The sequence below is a fragment of the Anastrepha obliqua genome, chromosome 5, assembly GCF_027943255.1.
Source record: "Anastrepha obliqua isolate idAnaObli1 chromosome 5, idAnaObli1_1.0, whole genome shotgun sequence".
In the NCBI taxonomy this organism is placed as follows: Eukaryota; Metazoa; Arthropoda; class Insecta; order Diptera; family Tephritidae; genus Anastrepha; species Anastrepha obliqua.
Window position 1 is genome coordinate 67,997,478 of NC_072896.1, and position 18,083 is coordinate 68,015,560.

An 18,083-nucleotide genomic window follows, 5' to 3' on the forward strand; every position below is an offset into this window, starting at 1 on the left:
AAGGCATATGTAAGATCACCTATAGCTTGTGCTAAAGTAATGTAACAGCGATCTGTCAATGGTGTAATAGCCAATCGCTCAGTTACACCCAAATATTCGTTCTGATATATGAAATTCACATCCGTAATACCAACTATGACGTCGTCATTATCCTCGTGATAGTAGAATCTCGCTTGCTTTTGCCATTCAAAGTCGCTAATATATTTGATACGCATGGTGCATAAATCGTCGAAAATATCTCTAAAATGAGAATGTTACAAAATCGTGCATATAGGACATGCATGGTGTAACCACTTTGATAAGCCTAAATCTCTCATAAATGAATACTAATGTATGTGTATGTATGATAATGGAAACTCAAACAACTGGAAATTTAGATTTTTTCTACACAATTAAGAGACCGAGATCAATTTAAATATAAAATAAAATGGTTTTGAAGTATTTAGACTCGAAGACTGGGTATAAACCATTGAAGCACAGGTCTAAATTCAGATGGACCAGGAGTATGGGAATGTCACGAATTAATATCTTTGACCAAAATCTACAATAAAAATCTCGGTTAGGTGGGGAAATCATTTAAAATAATGAGCTCTAGGGCAACACAACGGACCCAACTTGCGGTCTATGTGGCACTCCGATGCGGGGTCACCCTTAAACCAACCAACCATGGGAATGTCACGACACCCTTCAGCTTCTGGCAAAGAAAAATACACTGATGTTGCAGGGCATAAGATCATCAACGGGTTAACAAGAGGATGTACATACGCTGCTCCCGTGCCACCAGCCACCATTTCGATTGGATATACTTAGAGAGCGTGGTAAGTACGGGAATAAATTAGGATAACTCAGGAAGGAATGACATAAATCATTTAAGTAGGACCAACTTAATAATTCTTTCAGATTACCTCACAGGCCACAATAGATTGTATTCGTCTTGGCACCGCAAGAGTCCATTTATCGATGGCGGGATTGTGGATGATTTGATGACTGAACACATCAATCATCATAAGTGAATGTCTGGTCTTGGCTGAATCTAAATTAGAACTTTTCAGAAGAGTATAGTTGCACTTGTGATAGATAGGCTTGCGACTACCAAACACCTCGTCATTAGAGAGGAAGAAGGTATTTTGCGTATTGTGGATTAAGAGTACAAAAGATCTTCTACACTGCAATCTTCAGTCAAAACGCGATTGATTTTCTTGGGCATGCATTAGAAATGAGTTTATTGTTTTAAAAGCACAGTAAATAAATCATTTCAATATAAATGTACAGTATGCAAAATTCATATTCGTACACATTTGCTTAATATGCATTGCACCAGTGGAAGCTTATTCAAAAATTCGGGCAAAATGCATATTCGTTCACCCTGGCAACGTACCGACACAAAAATAAAACTGTAGAATTTTACCATTTTTTGGAAATTAAAACGCTAGAACGGGAATTGGGCACAATTTCCTTTTAGCTCGCAAGTAATATTAGAAAGATTGATTATAATTTTGATAACTGGACGTAAATCGAGTGAATTGTGAAATGAAATGAGAAATTGAATCATAAACGTGCACAAAGATGACGATTTAGTGAGAAAACTCGCGAAATCGGTAAAACGAAGTGTTTCTACTATCAGTCCATAGTAAAAGTATATAAAAATACCAGGCGAATCAATAAAAAGTAAGAAATCAGAAAAGGTTGCTGCTGAATCGGCGGAAGCAATCTTTTTTCCGACGCGAAGTTAGAAAAGACGTTGACCATTTTACAATCGCGATTCAAGATTAGTGTTATTGCTTTACATTACATTCGAAAAATCAGTTTAGATGCAGAACAACAACAGAAAACTACGGATTGAAATTTGAGGAAAATTTCATTTGTTTAAATCGACGCTATTTCATACCCACATTTAAGTATGGAATTTCATCGGTGATAGCTTAGGGATGTTTTAGCGACTCAAGTGTAGAGAACTACACCTTATAGATGGAATTATGATCTCAAGGCGATATGGTGAAAATTTGTGATCGAGGCACAATTTTATTTGTCAACAAGGTAATGATTCCAAGCACACCGCTTTGGATACCCGTCTCTGGATACTACATGACACATAGGCTGGAAATTCCCGTACCTAACACATAGATGACACTAGTATTATTGCATTCACCTCTTTTTGAAGTTAATACTAACCTTAAAACGACAGCTGTTAAATTTCATAATATTCTATACATTAGTTCGTGAGTTATTGTGCTAAGAGTCACTCTACTTTTGTTATTTTCAAAACAATGGATTAAAACAATTTCATGTTACTTTTACACTGCTTCTTGATGGGACAAAATACCGTTCAAACAAAGCAATAGCTTGAAAAAAACAAGAATAAAACGATGGTTTGCTGACTTAAAACGTGGTCGTAGAGACAGCGATGATGCACAACGGTCCACTGCGGTCCAAATAAGGCCACAAAATCGTTTTGAATGATCGAAAAGTGAAGTTGCGTGAGTTAGCTGACATCGTAAGATATCAAAAGAATGTGTTGGCTCTATATTGCATGAACGTTTGGCTATGAGAAACAGCTCTGTTCAAAGTGGGTGGCGCGTTTGCTCACTGTTTTGTTTCATAAGGACAACGCACCGTGTCACAAGTCAATCAAAACAACGGTAAAACTGCATGAAGTGAACTTCGAATTGCTCCCACAACCACCGTATTCACTAGATTTTATTCCCATCGACTACTGGCTGTTCGCAGACCTAAATAAAATGCTTAAAATATTTAAAAACACCAACGCAAAAACCTGATTTGAACCCTATATAGAATTTATTTTCCATTTTTAAAAAATCCTTTAAAAATTATGATATAGAGAGCATCCAGAACCTGAAAAGAATTTTAAGTCTAGGATGGTTAAAAATATTTACAAATCTTACGGGAAAACTTGTGAAATCCATGCCTCATCACCTCAAACGGATTAAATCGAACTTAATTACTTAACCAGTAGAGATATGATTTTTGCATCTTTTAAAAGGCTATATTAAGTTTTTAAAGCAACAATATGAGTGATTATTTTGTTAAGTAAAAAAAACTTTCACTTTTTTACAAAAAACCACGTTTTTGTTTCTTTTAATTTTTTCAAATTGTGTGTGCACGAATTGATACCATAGCAAAATCTAGGGTGTATATTAGGGCGGGTCGATTTAAAAATCGCTCATTTCTCTGTGAAAATCGTATTCTAGGGATCAAAATAAGAAACTTTGCCGACCCAAATTGGGGGACATCAGAATTCGTTTTAGAGGTATGGTTCCTTCGGCAAAGTTTCTTATTTTGATCCCTAGAATATGATTTTCACAGAGCAATGGGCGATTTTTTTGCCTCCCCACAAATCGACCCGGCCTAGTGTATATAAGGTTGTCAAAAAAGTCTTGCGGTATTTCCGCAAGCATGTCTTTGCAAGCGCGTAGTTCTAGTTGTATTCGTCGCATCGGTTCACGCTAGAGCTTTTTGGAAAGCTCTTTTCACGTGCTAACACGTGTTTGATTAATTGTTGTTTGCTTTTAGTCGTTCGTGAGTTATAGCGTCGCAAACATGGAGCAAAATAAAGAGAAAATACGGCATATTTTACAGTACTACTACGATAAAGGCAAAAATGCATCTCATGCTGCCAATAAAATGTGTGCAGTTTATGGACCCGATACAGTTTCCATTTCCACCGCACAACGATGGTTTCAACGTTTTCGTTCTGGTGCAGAGGTGATCGAAGAAGCGCCACGGTCCGGAAGGCCTGTGGTCAAAAATTGCGATAAAATCGCTGAATTGATCGAAAGAGACCGGTATAGTAGCAGCCGTAGCATCGGCCAAGAGCTGGGCATGAGTCATCAACCCGTTATAAACCTTTTGAAGAAGCTTGGGTTCAAAAAGAAGCTCGATGTATGGGTGCCACACGACTTGACGCAAAAAAAAACATTTTTGCCCGTATGGATGCATGCGAATCGCTTCTGAATCGCAACAAAATCGACCCGTTTTTGAAGCGGATGGTGACTGGCGATAAAAATTGGGTCACTTACGACAACGTGAAGCGCAAACGGTCGTGGTCGAAAAGCGGTGAAGCTCCCCAGACGGTGGCCAAGTCTGGATTGACGGCCAGGAAGGTTCTTCTGTGTGTTTGGTGAGATTGGCAGGGAATCATCCACTATGAGCTGCTCCCCTATGGCCAAACGCTCAATTCGGACCTGTACTGCCAACAACTGGACCGCTTGAATGCAGCACTCATGCAGAAGAGGCCATCTTTGATCAACAGAGGGCGAATTGTCTTCCATCAGGACAACGCCAGGCCACACACATCTTTGGTGACGCGCCAGAAGCTCCGGGAGCTCGGATGGGAGGTTCTTTTGCATCCACCGTATAGTCCGGATCTCGCACCAAGTGATTACCACCTATTTCTGTCCATGGCGAACGAGCTTGGTAGTCGGAAGTTGTCCACAAGAGAGTCCTGTGAAAATTGGCTCTCCGAGTTTTTTGACAATAGGGAAGCGAGCTTCTATAAGAGGGGCATTATGAAGTTGGCATCTCGTTGGGAACTCGTCATCGAACAAAACGGCGCATATTTGACTTAAATCGCATTATTATAACCAATTTTATGAACAATTGAAAATTCAATAAAAATACCGCAAGACTTTTTTGACAACCTTATATATATATAATAAAAATAAATAAAATAAATAATTGGCGCGTACACTTCTGTTAGGTATTTGGCCGAGCTCCTCCTCCTATTTGTGGTGTGCGTCTTGATGTTGTTCCACAAATGGAGGGACCTACAGTTTCAAGCCGACTCCAAACGGCAGATATTTTTATGAGGAGCTTTTTCATAGCAGAAATACACTCGGAGGTTTGCCATTGCCTGCCGACGGGCGACTGCTATTAGAAAAAACGTTTTCTTAATTTTGGTGTTTCACCCAGATTCGAACCTACGTTCTCTCTGAATTACGAATGGTAGTCACGCACCAACCCATTCGGCTACGGCGGCCGCGTAGGTTGTACGAATATGAATTTTGCAAAATGTATATGAAAAGGCTCATGGGACTCATTCTATAAACTAGGTGTGGCAACATTCCGCCTTTTTTGTGGAGCTATGGATATACGATAACGGGCTGAGGAATATTATTTGCATCCAACAGAATGGATTCATTTTTAACACCAAAAATTTTGTATTGAAACAAAACCCAATCGAATTCCGAAATTCTATAATTGGGTATATATGTATGTATGTTTGTGGTTTATCCTACCTCTGATGCACATGAATTGTGACCATCGTTTCAAAGCGTACACGATCCAGCTTTGTTAAATCCTTCACAGTCAAATCAATGAAATAATTAAGTAAGTTCAGAAATTTCGCATTCGTCCGCTTCATGATAACACGATCGGTACGACATTTTCTCAACGCATATTCCGAATCACGTGTCCAGAGTAATTGCACACCTAATAAACCTGCTTGACCGCAGAATGCAGGAAACTCTTCAACAAAAACAAACTCAGGATCGCTTAGACTTTGTGCCATGTTTGCCAAAATGGTACGCATTGTGTCTTGCATTTCCTTTAACAATTTACCAAGCCACAGTTCAACACTGCCACTGCATTGGACAGGTGTTTCGAAAGCCACTTTCTCGTTATTCATTGAATTCATAGCGATCATAACGTCATTCGTTTTCTCTTGGAAGTCGACCTGAAAACGGGAAATGGAGCATTTATATACAAAAACAAAAAAACAATTCATAACTTTAGTATTCTTCTTACTGTTGCTATTGCATCAAATATACTAAGCAAGTGTGGCTGTATCGTCGTCGGATCAGAGGCTTGTCCGAGTATCTCGAGCAGCACAGGATCCGAAATGAAGAAGAAACGCGGAAATAGCAAACGCTTCGATTCCAAGTAACCTAAAGCCCAAAGCAAAACATGTCAGATATATACTTTTTGTATACACTTCATAAAAAATACCAGTCAATGACTTTTGGCATGTCTCCAACTGATCCAACAGCCACGTAAGACTTGTCGCGAGTGTATCATCACCCGTGCAACACTCCACGGCATTTGGAATTTCACGTGCTCTATACATAATCTTCACATAATTTTTGTCAATGTTAGTGAAACGTTTAGCCTCCAATGGCAGCTGCTTCGCGATGTCGCCACCAACAAATACCGCCTCCAAGTAAATCCATAAATTCTGCGTCATCAACCATTTCTCCAAAATCTCGCCAGTATTCACCAATTTTGATAGCCATAGTTGTATATCTTTTTTGAAAGGTGCATTGTAACGATTCGAAGCCAACGAATTCATCACCATCAAACTGTCCTCCAAACTAGCGATAATATCCAGTGTCTCTTGTCCTTTCAATACGAGCTCGCCACGATTCTTAAATTGACCCAATTGCAAATTAACAACGGACCAATCGGCGACGACTTGTTTCAATTTCGCCTCAATGTCCAGCTCTTTACTTGCACCCACACAAATATCCTCCACTTCATCCTTGTATTTCAAGATAGGTGCCTCTAGCAATTTACCGAGCGTAAATTTAGCGCTCGTCGGATCGAATTCAGTCTTTAGAAGTGCATTAAGTCGCACCCAATGACGTTCCTTCATTGCCTTGTTGGTCATCAACTCTAGCAGTGGGCATGTCTCATTGAAATCATCGATTTTAGTTTTGAGGTCAATAAAAGCTGGCCATGACTGCATACCTTTGGGCAATTTGCGGCATCTTTAAACAACAAGAGCAATAATAAAATAAAAAGGAGAATATTTAAGGATTAAAGAAGTGTGAGGTTATTAATAAGAAGAAATTTATGCTCAGTTTTCACTTTCAAAAAATGCTCTTTCGTAGGTATATTTATAAACATATGTACGTACTTTTCACTGGCATACATATACAACTTGGGAGTTCATGTAACACATACACTCAAACAAGCTCTGTCTGTAAGTATCAATATTTCATTCACATCCCTTATGAGAAGAATGGGTGTGGTGCAGCATTTAGAGACAGATTCTGGTCAACCTGTTCACGGAGCTGTCCTCCAAACTCAAATTCAGGCTGCCAGGCCACCGCAGTGTATTCCGGCGAAGGTAGCCGCAATCAGGGAAGCGCCTGATTGGCTTCCCACTTGTGAAACAAGTGGCATGGAAGTAAACATCTATTCCGACAGCCAAGAGATAATTAGAGCTCTAAGCTCAGTGATGATGCACCGAAACTGGTCAGGCAGCAGCCGAATTCTTTAAAAATAGCTCATTAGGGTAACTGATCGCAGGGATAATGCGGCAAACTGCTGGGCAAGGTGGTTTTCCCTCTAAATGAGAGGATTGAGATCCCCTTGAGGTTGACTTTGCGTTAACTCAGCGAGTTCTGAGCAAGTATCCTTTTAGCCACAGGTGGTTCGAAGGCACTCAAAGTAGCAGTAACGGAAAGAAGTACCTAGTAGTAAGGTTAACGCAACTCTCGAAATTAGTCTGTGCCGATGATCGGGTAGGAGATCTCTGAGACCCCTAAAGTCGACCCCTTCCTGGCAAGCTCAACAGCAATTTATTTTCCCACTATATTTCTATGCCTTAAAACCCAAATCAGAGAAATGTTACCTGCACATCCAAGATCTTCTTTTAACAGAAGTTAACCAGTTTGAATGTGCTCCATGCCATCGTCAAAGCCTTGATCGTGGCTTGACTATCGGAAAAAATATTAATATTTTTTCGTAACTTCGAATCCTTCTTTCTGCAACTATTTGGAGGATGAGAAGGGGTCACCTCAGCACCCTTTCCTTAGCTGTCCTGCTCTCACGGGGCTAAGACTCTCACTTCTTTGCCACGTCTACAAATATAGCAGTCGTAGATATTAACTATCTGATAAATTTCATCAGTAGCAAGAAGCGGTTAACACAACCGTGGATAGTCATCGCTCGGTCTTCTTTGTTTGTTTTGCCACCCTTTGTCACAACGTACGAATTTAATTCCTGGTTCAAATAGGCACTCTCACCGACAGCTATTTAACCGAACCTATCCTAGTAGGCAATTTAGGTAATGAAGTGGGTTTTTAAGAAACATTTTCTCTTATTTCCGAGTCACAGAACTCCCAAAATTTATTAAAATTCATTCGAATTCACACAGGCATCCTAAACAGCTGCTATGGATAACTGCATACCCTTCTTCTTCTTAATTGGCGCGATAACCGCTTACGCGATTTTGGCCGAGTTTAACAAAGCCCGCCAGTCGTTTCTTTCGCGTGCTAACCGGTGCCAGTTGGACACACCAAGTGAAGTCAAGTCCTTCTCCACCTGATCTTTCCAACGCAGAGAAGGCCTTTCTCTCCCTCTACTACCAAAAGTCTTGCGCAGCAACTTTCTCTCAAACACCCCAAGCGACGCTTCATCGGATATTGTCATCATCCACGCTTCTGCGCCATACGTTATGGACGGGCATGATGAAAGCCGTGTAGAGTGTTAATTTTGTTCGTCGAGAGAGGACTTTACTACTCAATTGCCTACTTAGTCCAAAGTAGCATTTGTTGGGAAGAGAGATTCTACGTTGGATTTCAAGGCTGACATTGTTATCGTGGTTAATATATATATATAAATGGCGCGTACACCCTTTTTTGGGTGTTTGGCCGAGCTCCTCCTCTTATTGGTGGTGATGTTGTTCCACAAATGGAGGGACCTACAGTTTCAAGCCAACTCCGAACGGCAGATATTTTTATGAGGAGCTTTTTCATGGCAGTAATACACTCGGAGGTTTGCCATTGCCTGCCGAGGGACAACCGCTATTAGAAAAATGTTTTTTCTTAATTTTGCTGTTTCACCGAGATTCGAACCAACGTTCTCTCTGTGAATTCCGAACGATAATCACGCACCAACCCATTCGGCTACGGCGGCCGCCAATGCTGCGTTAATGCTGCTTCCTAAATAAACGAAGTCTTTTACAACCTCGAAATCATAACTGTCAAGAGTGATGTGGGTGCCGATACACGAGTGCGTCGACTATTTGTTTGATAACAGGAGGTACTTCGTTTTGCCCTCGTTCACCACCGGAACCATTCGCTTTGCCTCTTTATCCAGTTTGAAAAAGGCAGAACTAACAGCGCGGTTGTTAAGGCCGATGATGTCAATATCATCGGCATACGCCAACAATTGTTCGCTTTTATAAAAAATTGTGCCTGAGCGATTAAGTTCTTTGGCTCGTACGATCCTTTCTAACATCAGGATAAAGAAGGCACACGACAGCGAGTCACCCTGTCTGAAACCTCGCTTGGTATCAAACGGCTCGGAGAGGTCCTTCCCAATTCTGATGGCGCTACGGGTATTGCGCAACGTCATCTAGAGGATGGCTCCATATGTAGAAATCCACGCAATTGGGGAAAGCTACTGATCGGCATTTACTTGGGAGTGGCCAGGACAATTCTTCTACATATGGTTCAAGCAGCTCACAACTTCCGGAATTAACCAAAGTATCTTCTGGGTAACTTCCGAACACCCGTTCGGGAGCGAGCCAACGTGAGAAGGCGAAGCATCCCAGGATAGTTGGTTGTGCGCTGGGTTTGAGACCCGCCACGTAAAAATCTGCCCAATGAAAACACAAACAAAGCCTCGGATAAGAACTTCATTCTCAGCTTCTATATATATATCCGAACCACACCTGGACATAAAGACATGCGCATTTCAGAATTTAAACTTCAACTACTATCCCAAAAGCCATATTTTCAGGTGAATGACTGAACGTACCTAGTTTATTTATAATATTGATATCCAACCCTCAACACTTCTTAAAAGACGTTAAAATTATTGACCCAATTTCTTTTCGTGCGAAAACTGCTCTATGCCTCCAAGCCTCCTCTCATTACACATATTGATATGCAGTTTGCTAACAGTGATAAGCTAACCGAGTTCTCTAATAATCATCTTGTAAGAGTAAAAACCTTTTATATACGTATTTAACTTGGCCACGGACGATTGTCCCTGTACATTGTTTTAATTTAATTCACATACCTGACTTGGAAATCAGACAACTCGGTACTGATCTTTTCAATATCTACTTCAGCCCATGGCATTTCATAATAGTCGGCAATCGTCTTCAGTACCTGAATGTATAACGAATACAACCGATTCAAATAGTTAAATTCACGTTTACGCTGATGCAGCACCGGATAATCCGTGATCGGCAAACCGAAAAGTTTTTCACCACTGTTATACATTTCATATTTACGCCAAAGCTCATCGAACTGTCCCTGAAAGAGAAACACACGATCACTAGCCTCTTTTGCCGAAATGCCCTCAACCATGGGACCATTCGCATCGAAATCGATGTTGAATTGCTCGAGATCCTTGACAAACTGTGCAATGCCTTCGTTCAACTCGCGCAGCAGAGGCCCCTCCATGTCCGATATGCGTTGGGAAGTTTTCTTAGCCTAAACATTGAAATAAAATTTCAGTTTAAATAAGTGAAAATTTTAAAATGTAAGCTAACTCACATTTTCCAACATTTTATTAAAAGCCAATTGCAAGCTATCCACCTTATCGTAGTCATCTTGTGGCACAAATATGTTGTACTGTGAGAAAAGTGCGTAGGTGTCGGTAATCAATTGGAGATTCATATCCATGCTGGAAAAAAAATTGTTTTATAAAATATTTTTCATCGATTGTTCCAGCCAACTCTTATAACCTACGTTATAAAGTTATCGCGTATCTTTTCCAAACAATTCATCGCCTGTCGCACGTCATCGAGATCGTTTATAGGTTTATTAAGTATAACCTCCATTTCAGTAATAAAATCGACCATTTCGTCTAATTCCTTTTTATACTGAGTACTCAATAATTGACCCAGCATAACTTTCCACTTTTTCGATTCTTCCACATATTTCACAAAAGCTTTCTCTGTTGAGAGGGCAAATATACGATATATCACATAACGGATATATTTAACAGTATCAAGGAATCAAGATAGATATAAACTATGATAAGAGAGTCGATTTAGCCATGTCTATTCGACCGTCTGTCCGTCCGTGTGCTCGATAACTCGAGCACAAATTAATATATTTTAATTCCCATGGCAGCCGGTTCTACGTTACCGGAATGACTCGAGTTTTTCCCGACCAAGAGCTGCCGCTCCAGTAAGCTAGCCCTGTCTAGTGCACTAACCACATATTTTAATTAAACTTAGCACAGACATTACTCGTCATCCGAGGTAGGTTGGTAAATAAGCTAAATCGGTGAATAACCACCGTCTATGTAAAGGTAAGTTTCAAAAGGAAAACAAAGTTATTCTGTTATAAATGAGACAAAATTACTCAAGCTTGGTAGGAATGACAAGTTCAAGGAAAGAAATGCCATGCAAGTAAAATTAAAAAAAAATAGGCGGTGACGCACCCAATTTTGAATAAATGCGACTTAATGAAACTCGTCCAAACCTAGTACCCGTATTGCTCCCCGCTTTATTTATATTCTATTTAAATATTACCGATATGGGAAAAACCCCATCCTACTTTTATTTGTTAAGACGTCCATCTATCTATTTTTACAATCAATAATTTTCATGTATTCGAGTTTGTTTTATCCCAAAAATTAACAACCGGCTAAAATTAAATTTTATATAAGGGTGTAAAAAGTTTGGTCAGAATTCAGCACTTCCCTACATGTTAAACATAAAATCGTTTACATACCCATTCGTATTTCAATTGGACCAATAACTTTTTTTGTTGACATTTCTTCCAGATCCCTAGTGATATCATCATAGTAAATAAATTTGTCACGTATGTCCACCGTTAACGGATTGGTTTCCACAAAATCCTGTATGATCTGCTCCCGCTCTTCACTCCATAAATATTTAAATTTGTCGAAATTTTCCTAATGTGGCGTACGACCAAAAATTTAACTCAACGTTATATGAACTCGAAATATACTCCATTATCAGAATATAACGGCACTTCAGGAACTCACCGTTAAAAAGTCATCTATATCTTGCTTGTATAACAGTAAACCATTTGCGAGATTCGTAGTAGCGCGGATTATGTCCTTATGATCAACAACATAACGGAAATAGGATCTGTCATACCGATTCTCATCTGTAGAGATAACATAGAAAGTTCCGAAGAAAAGTACACTTATATGAATATACATTTTTTTCTAATAAATTCGCCTACCGACGGTGACACGTCTTGAACGTCGCTCCAGTGTCTTTGCTTGTCGGCCCCACGTCGAAATAAAATAATTGATTTCGGTGCATACCTGTATCGCTGCAAGGAAATGCGATTGCATCACTTCTAAGCTGGGATCAATCGTACAACCCAATGCCAAGACAACATCCATGTTTGTGTAGAGTATCGGCTTTATTGGATCGGTGCGCCAATTTGTTCTACGATAGAGAAGAAGCGAATAACTCAATACTTAATGTGATACAGAACCATTACAAGGAACACTAATTTAATCATGCGATCGTTACTGTTTTTTCGGCTCCCTTGATAACAAGTCCACTCTACTACGTAGACCAGAGAGTTATATGCATTTTTCGGCTCTCAGCAGAGCGAACTGAAAACATATACGCCGTCATACAAGGCGAAGTCCAAAATAAACGAAGTTGGTGTCATAAAATTATTTTTGATGGCGCCATCTTTTTAGTGAGTTAGTGCGTTGGACTGACTTCCAGTGAAAGCTTGATGACATTCGGCTCAGTGGAAGCGAAGTTATTGCTTCTGAAGTGTTAGTATGTTTGTGTCATCGGTACAAAAATGAGTTTCGAACAAAGAGCACAAAACTTTGTTTTAAAATCGGTAAAACGTTTACTGAAACATTTGAATTGATGAAAAAAGTTTGTGGCGATGGTTGTCTATGTCGTGCCAGCTTATGAGTAGTTTACACTTTTCAGAGATGGTTGTGAGGGCATAAACGACAATGAACATACGGGGCAAATCGGCCCAAAATCCGTAATCACCGAAAACTCGATCGAAATAGTTCGTAAATTTATCAAAAATAAACCGAAATTATCATTGAAATTCATGGAGTCGGAGTTGAATATCTCCAAAACATCGATTTATCGCGTTTTAACTGATCATTTGGGCTTACGAAAAGTCTACGCACGTTTCATTCCGCACAAGTTAACTGAGGACCAAAAATTGCTCAGAATTTATCATTCGAAAGACCTCATAAAAGAAGCGAGAAAAGACGAGAACTTCCTTTACAACATTGTAACTGGTGATGAAACGTGGTGTCTCCAACATAAATCTGAAACTAAGTGTCAAAGTGCCGAATGGAAGGCCCCAGACGCGCCACCACCCAAAAAATCGCGTTTGGATAAGTCAAAAATCAAGTCGATGCTCATTTGTTTTTACGATTCCAAAGGAATTGTCCACAAGGGGTTCGTGCCGACGGGTCAAACTGTCAATACAATTTTCTATCTTGGCGTTTTTAAGCGTTTGTTGCATCGCATTCGTCGGATTCGCCCTGAATACCGCGAAGGAGGATAATGCACCATCTCATCGATCCACTCTTGGGACTGATTTTTTGATAAGACTCCCTGTGACTTCTACCTTCTAGGCTTGTACCGACAACCTGAAGGGCATTCCGGTCAATGACCTGAAACACTCTTTCGAAAAGCGTTTAAATCGCACAAAACAGTGTATCGAGGCCAGAGGGAACTATTTTGAATAAATAAACTCGAAATTATCAGAATAAAGGTCCTGTCGTTTCTATCTATCTTGTAAAAAGAGGAAATTCTGTGATTTGATGATTAAGATTCATGCTAAATGTGGTATTCAATTGTGGTTCTACACTAATCAAGCGAGAACTCGACCGCGGCACCAAAAACAAAAGCATTTACCTCCACAATGGACACATATCATAACATAACGGAAATAGGATCTGTCATACCGATTCTCATCTGTAGAGATAACATAGAAAGTTCCGAAGAAAAGTACACTTATATGAATATACATTTTTTTCTAATAAATTCGCCTACCGACGGTGACACGTCTTGAACGTCGCTCCAGTGTCTTTGCTTGTCGGCCCCACGTCGAAATAAAATAATTGATTTCGGTGCATACCTGTATCGCTGCAAGGAAATGCGATTGCATCACTTCTAAGCTGGGATCAATCGTACAACCCAATGCCAAGACAACATCCATGTTTGTGTAGAGTATCGGCTTTATTGGATCGGTGCGCCAATTTGTTCTACGATAGAGAAGAAGCGAATAACTCAATACTTAATGTGATACAGAACCATTACAAGGAACACTAATTTAATCATGCGATCGTTACTGTTTTTTCGGCTCCCTTGATAACAAGTCCACTCTACTACGTAGACCAGAGAGTTATATGCATTTTTCGGCTCTCAGCAGAGCGAACTGAAAACATATACGCCGTCATACAAGGCGAAGTCCAAAATAAACGAAGTTGGTGTCATAAAATTATTTTTGATGGCGCCATCTTTTTAGTGAGTTAGTGCGTTGGACTGACTTCCAGTGAAAGCTTGATGACATTCGGCTCAGTGGAAGCGAAGTTATTGCTTCTGAAGTGTTAGTATGTTTGTGTCATCGGTAGGAGGATAATGCACCATCTCATCGATCCACTCTTGGGACTGATTTTTTGATAAGACTCCCTGTGACTTCTACCTTCTAGGCTTGTACCGACAACCTGAAGGGCATTCCGGTCAATGACCTGAAACACTCTTTCGAAAAGCGTTTAAATCGCACAAAACAGTGTATCGAGGCCAGAGGGAACTATTTTGAATAAATAAACTCGAAATTATCAGAATAAAGGTCCTGTCGTTTCTATCTATCTTGTAAAAAGAGGAAATTCTGTGATTTGATGATTAAGATTCATGCTAAATGTGGTATTCAATTGTGGTTCTACACTAATCAAGCGAGAACTCGACCGCGGCACCAAAAACAAAAGCATTTACCTCCACAATGGACACATATCATAGATTGTTTACGGCGTCAGGCCGCAGGATACCCAGCTGGGGTGTCCTAGGAGGTTATACGTATTGTAAGCGAAACTTAGGCCTGACTTTACAAGACATTAGCATATAGGCATCCACGCCAAAAGACTGGATATCGCCTACAATGATTACAAAAAAGCTGTATGTATAAAAATTAATACAAGGAAGCTGAGCGCCTTCTGTTAAGGTGCCCTTCACAAATAAGAAAGTGGGAGAATTTCAGTTCAATACCTAAGAACAGTACCACTCATATTTATACACTACGTTGGTTGATCGTAACAAAATCATTCGGGGATTAAGCTATCTAACTCAAGGTTAAGCTATTTACCGCAGTGTTAGCTCAAACTAAGCCTGCCCATATGCTAAATAAAGGGTGTTTTTTTAGAGGTTAGGTTTTCAAGATGAAATAAAACGTATATAATTTAATGTTATGGCCAAGAATTTAGTTTTATTATAAAGATAAGGGTTTGCCATTATGTTTTAAAAATGATTTCGGGCAAGTGGCCGCCGCGGCTGGCTTGAATAAATTCCAGCCGAGAGGCCCAATTTTCGACCACTTTTTGCAGCAATTGGGGCCGTATGTCAGCAATAACGCGCCGAATATTCTCTTCCAAGACGTCAATCGTCTCGGGCTTATCTGCGTAGACAAGCGACTTCACATAGCCCCACAAGAAATAGTCCAGCGGTGTTATATCGCACGATCTTGGAGGCCACGCCACAGGTCCACGGCGCGAGATAATGCGCTCACCAAAAGTTTCCTTCAATAAATCGATTGTTGCGTTGGCTGTATGGCATGTAGCGCCATCTTGTTGGAAGCAAAGGTCGTCCACATCAACATCGTCCAATTCAGGCACGAAAAAGTCATTAATCATGGCTCTATAGCGCTCTCCATTGACTGTAACATTATGGCCGGCTTCATTTTTAAAGAAATATGGACCAATGATTCCCTCTGCCCATAGAGCACACCAAACAGACGGCGTCTCAGCAATGGCTTGTGGATTATGTTCACTCCAAATGCGACAATTTTGCTTATTGACATACCCATTCAACCAAAAGTGAGCTTCATCGCTGAACAAAAACCATTATTTTCGAACCGCGCGAACCGAACCATTATTTTCGTAATAAATTTGCACGATTTGTAAACGTTTTTCAGGTGTAAGTCTATTCATTATGAAACGGCAAACCAAACTGAGCATAAATCAAGTGACAGCTGTCAAAAAGACCATCTACGAAAAAAGTAGTGCCAACTTGAAAACCTAACCTCTAAAAAAACACCCTTTACTTTCTCTTATTCTACAACAGATCCCCTTCTTAAGCTAATGACACCGGCACTCACCTTAATATTTTGTGTCGTACAATATCCAACGATCGCTTGGAACATTGCACCAGTGCTAAAATCATTTTTGAATTGTAATGTGAAAATAGATCCATGCAATCATTACGTAAATGATGTAATTCGTAATGAATGCCTTCGTAGTTTTTCATCTGTAAACTTCTCAGCGCATCATCCGGAACCAAATAAATAGTACGATATATCTTCTGAAATTGTATCCAGTCCCATTTGTTAATGGGGTAATTACCCTCGACACGCCAATTATTGTCGTTAAGTTTTTCCAAAGGCAATTGATATACACGTCGTCCTTTCAAATCGAATGGGCCGAATTCCAACAAATCTACGAACATATTAACCAAATCGATAACAGATCGTTCAATACACACTGAGTTACGCTCGATAATTGTCTCTGCGAATAGTGTAACGAAGAATAAAAGAGAGTTTTACGAAGAAAAAACCTGAGAATTATACCTAACTCCGCACGGAACTTATTGCTCATTTCTAGATATTTTTCCGATGAAATGGGTTCTTTAGGTTCGTAAACGTACAAGAAGTCGGTTAAGTTTTCCATTTCTTTAAGTATGCGTATCTTTTCAATATTCTGGACTGTCCTATAGAATGTCTCAACTTCATCGACTTTCTACAAAGAAACCAAAACAAACAAAAAACTGTAAAAAACTGCAAAATGAAGGCGGAGGCTGAGCATGCTTACATCTTCAAAAGCTTGGACAAAGTCTTCGAGATTTTCTGAGATCCATGTTATAGATGACAAGGCGGGTTTCAACATTAATCCGATTTCTTGTAATCGAAAACGCATAATATTTATAAAAATCGCAGAAATCGATTGTCGAAATCTATCGTAGCGCTTCATGGCTTCCTTAAGCTGAACGGCTGGATCAAGAATTCGATCCTTGCAATAGGTAATCACGCTAGCAATATTCGGAACCTCTGGATGAAAAGTATACCATTTTCAAACAATTTATCGAAAAATATTATTATTATTGGCAACTAAATATCGTACATAAGTTTGGATTAAAGTCGACTAAGGTGATGATAATATTGGCTTGCATTAGATTTACGAACTTATATCGTAGTTTTTTCACTAATTACTCAATTTGAAATGATTTGGCATTGAATAAAGCGTCTGAGGCGATCAGACTTTGGAAAGCGATTTTTCCCACAACTTCAACAACTATCTCCGCGTTTTTCTAGAAAAGGTATTGGCAATCATTTTGAGGTTTATAGAAGAAAACTGCAGAGCCCTTATACTTCTTCAATAGTATAATGAAATTGGTGTTCTTTGATCGAATGCAAGACCGCCAGCAATGTCCGTTCAGTTTGTTCAGCACTCAATCACCGAAGAACGAAAAATCTACTTCCGTTAGGTTTAAAAAATACATATGCTTGTTTTAAACAGTGCTATTGCTCATATGATCGACCCAGCTGTAATTTCTGCTGAGGAAATTTTAATGCACGAATGTTCAATAATATAAATTAAAAGCTCAACATTTCTGACAGGTAACTTTTTGGGGCACCCCGTCTCCAGCAACATCCCCCAATACATTTACGAAAATTTGTATGCCGTCACAACAAATTAAAATACAGTTGCTTTTAAATAGGTTTGTACCACGCAGATCATCGTGACACATCCCCTTTCCGCGACTTTATATATATATATATATATATACATATATATACATATATATATATATATATAACTGGCGCGTACACCCTTTTTGGATGTTCGGCTGAGCTCCTCCTCCTATTTGTGGTGTGCGTCTTGATGTTATTCCACAAATGGAGGGACCTACAGTTTCAAGC

General features: G+C 39.7%; 1 protein-coding gene across 1 annotated transcript in view; it reads right to left on the bottom strand.

Annotated features, from left to right (window-relative positions):
- The window catches only part of LOC129246821 (dynein axonemal heavy chain 8), a 45,143-nt gene that overhangs the window by 24,191 nt on the left and 2,869 nt on the right, over window positions 1-18,083 (bottom strand). The window contains exons 6-18 of the mRNA XM_054885455.1: window positions 16,975-17,210; window positions 16,734-16,902; window positions 16,266-16,671; window positions 13,949-14,160; window positions 11,935-12,059; window positions 11,658-11,841; window positions 10,665-10,872; window positions 10,470-10,599; window positions 9,988-10,406; window positions 5,965-6,722; window positions 5,764-5,903; window positions 5,256-5,692; window positions 20-240 (exon numbers count right to left, since the gene is read on the bottom strand). Of these exons, the coding sequence (XP_054741430.1) occupies window positions 20-240; window positions 5,256-5,692; window positions 5,764-5,903; window positions 5,965-6,722; window positions 9,988-10,406; window positions 10,470-10,599; window positions 10,665-10,872; window positions 11,658-11,841; window positions 11,935-12,059; window positions 13,949-14,160; window positions 16,266-16,671; window positions 16,734-16,902; window positions 16,975-17,210 (3,645 nt within the window). The remainder of the gene's footprint in view (window positions 1-19; window positions 241-5,255; window positions 5,693-5,763; window positions 5,904-5,964; window positions 6,723-9,987; window positions 10,407-10,469; window positions 10,600-10,664; window positions 10,873-11,657; window positions 11,842-11,934; window positions 12,060-13,948; window positions 14,161-16,265; window positions 16,672-16,733; window positions 16,903-16,974; window positions 17,211-18,083) is intronic.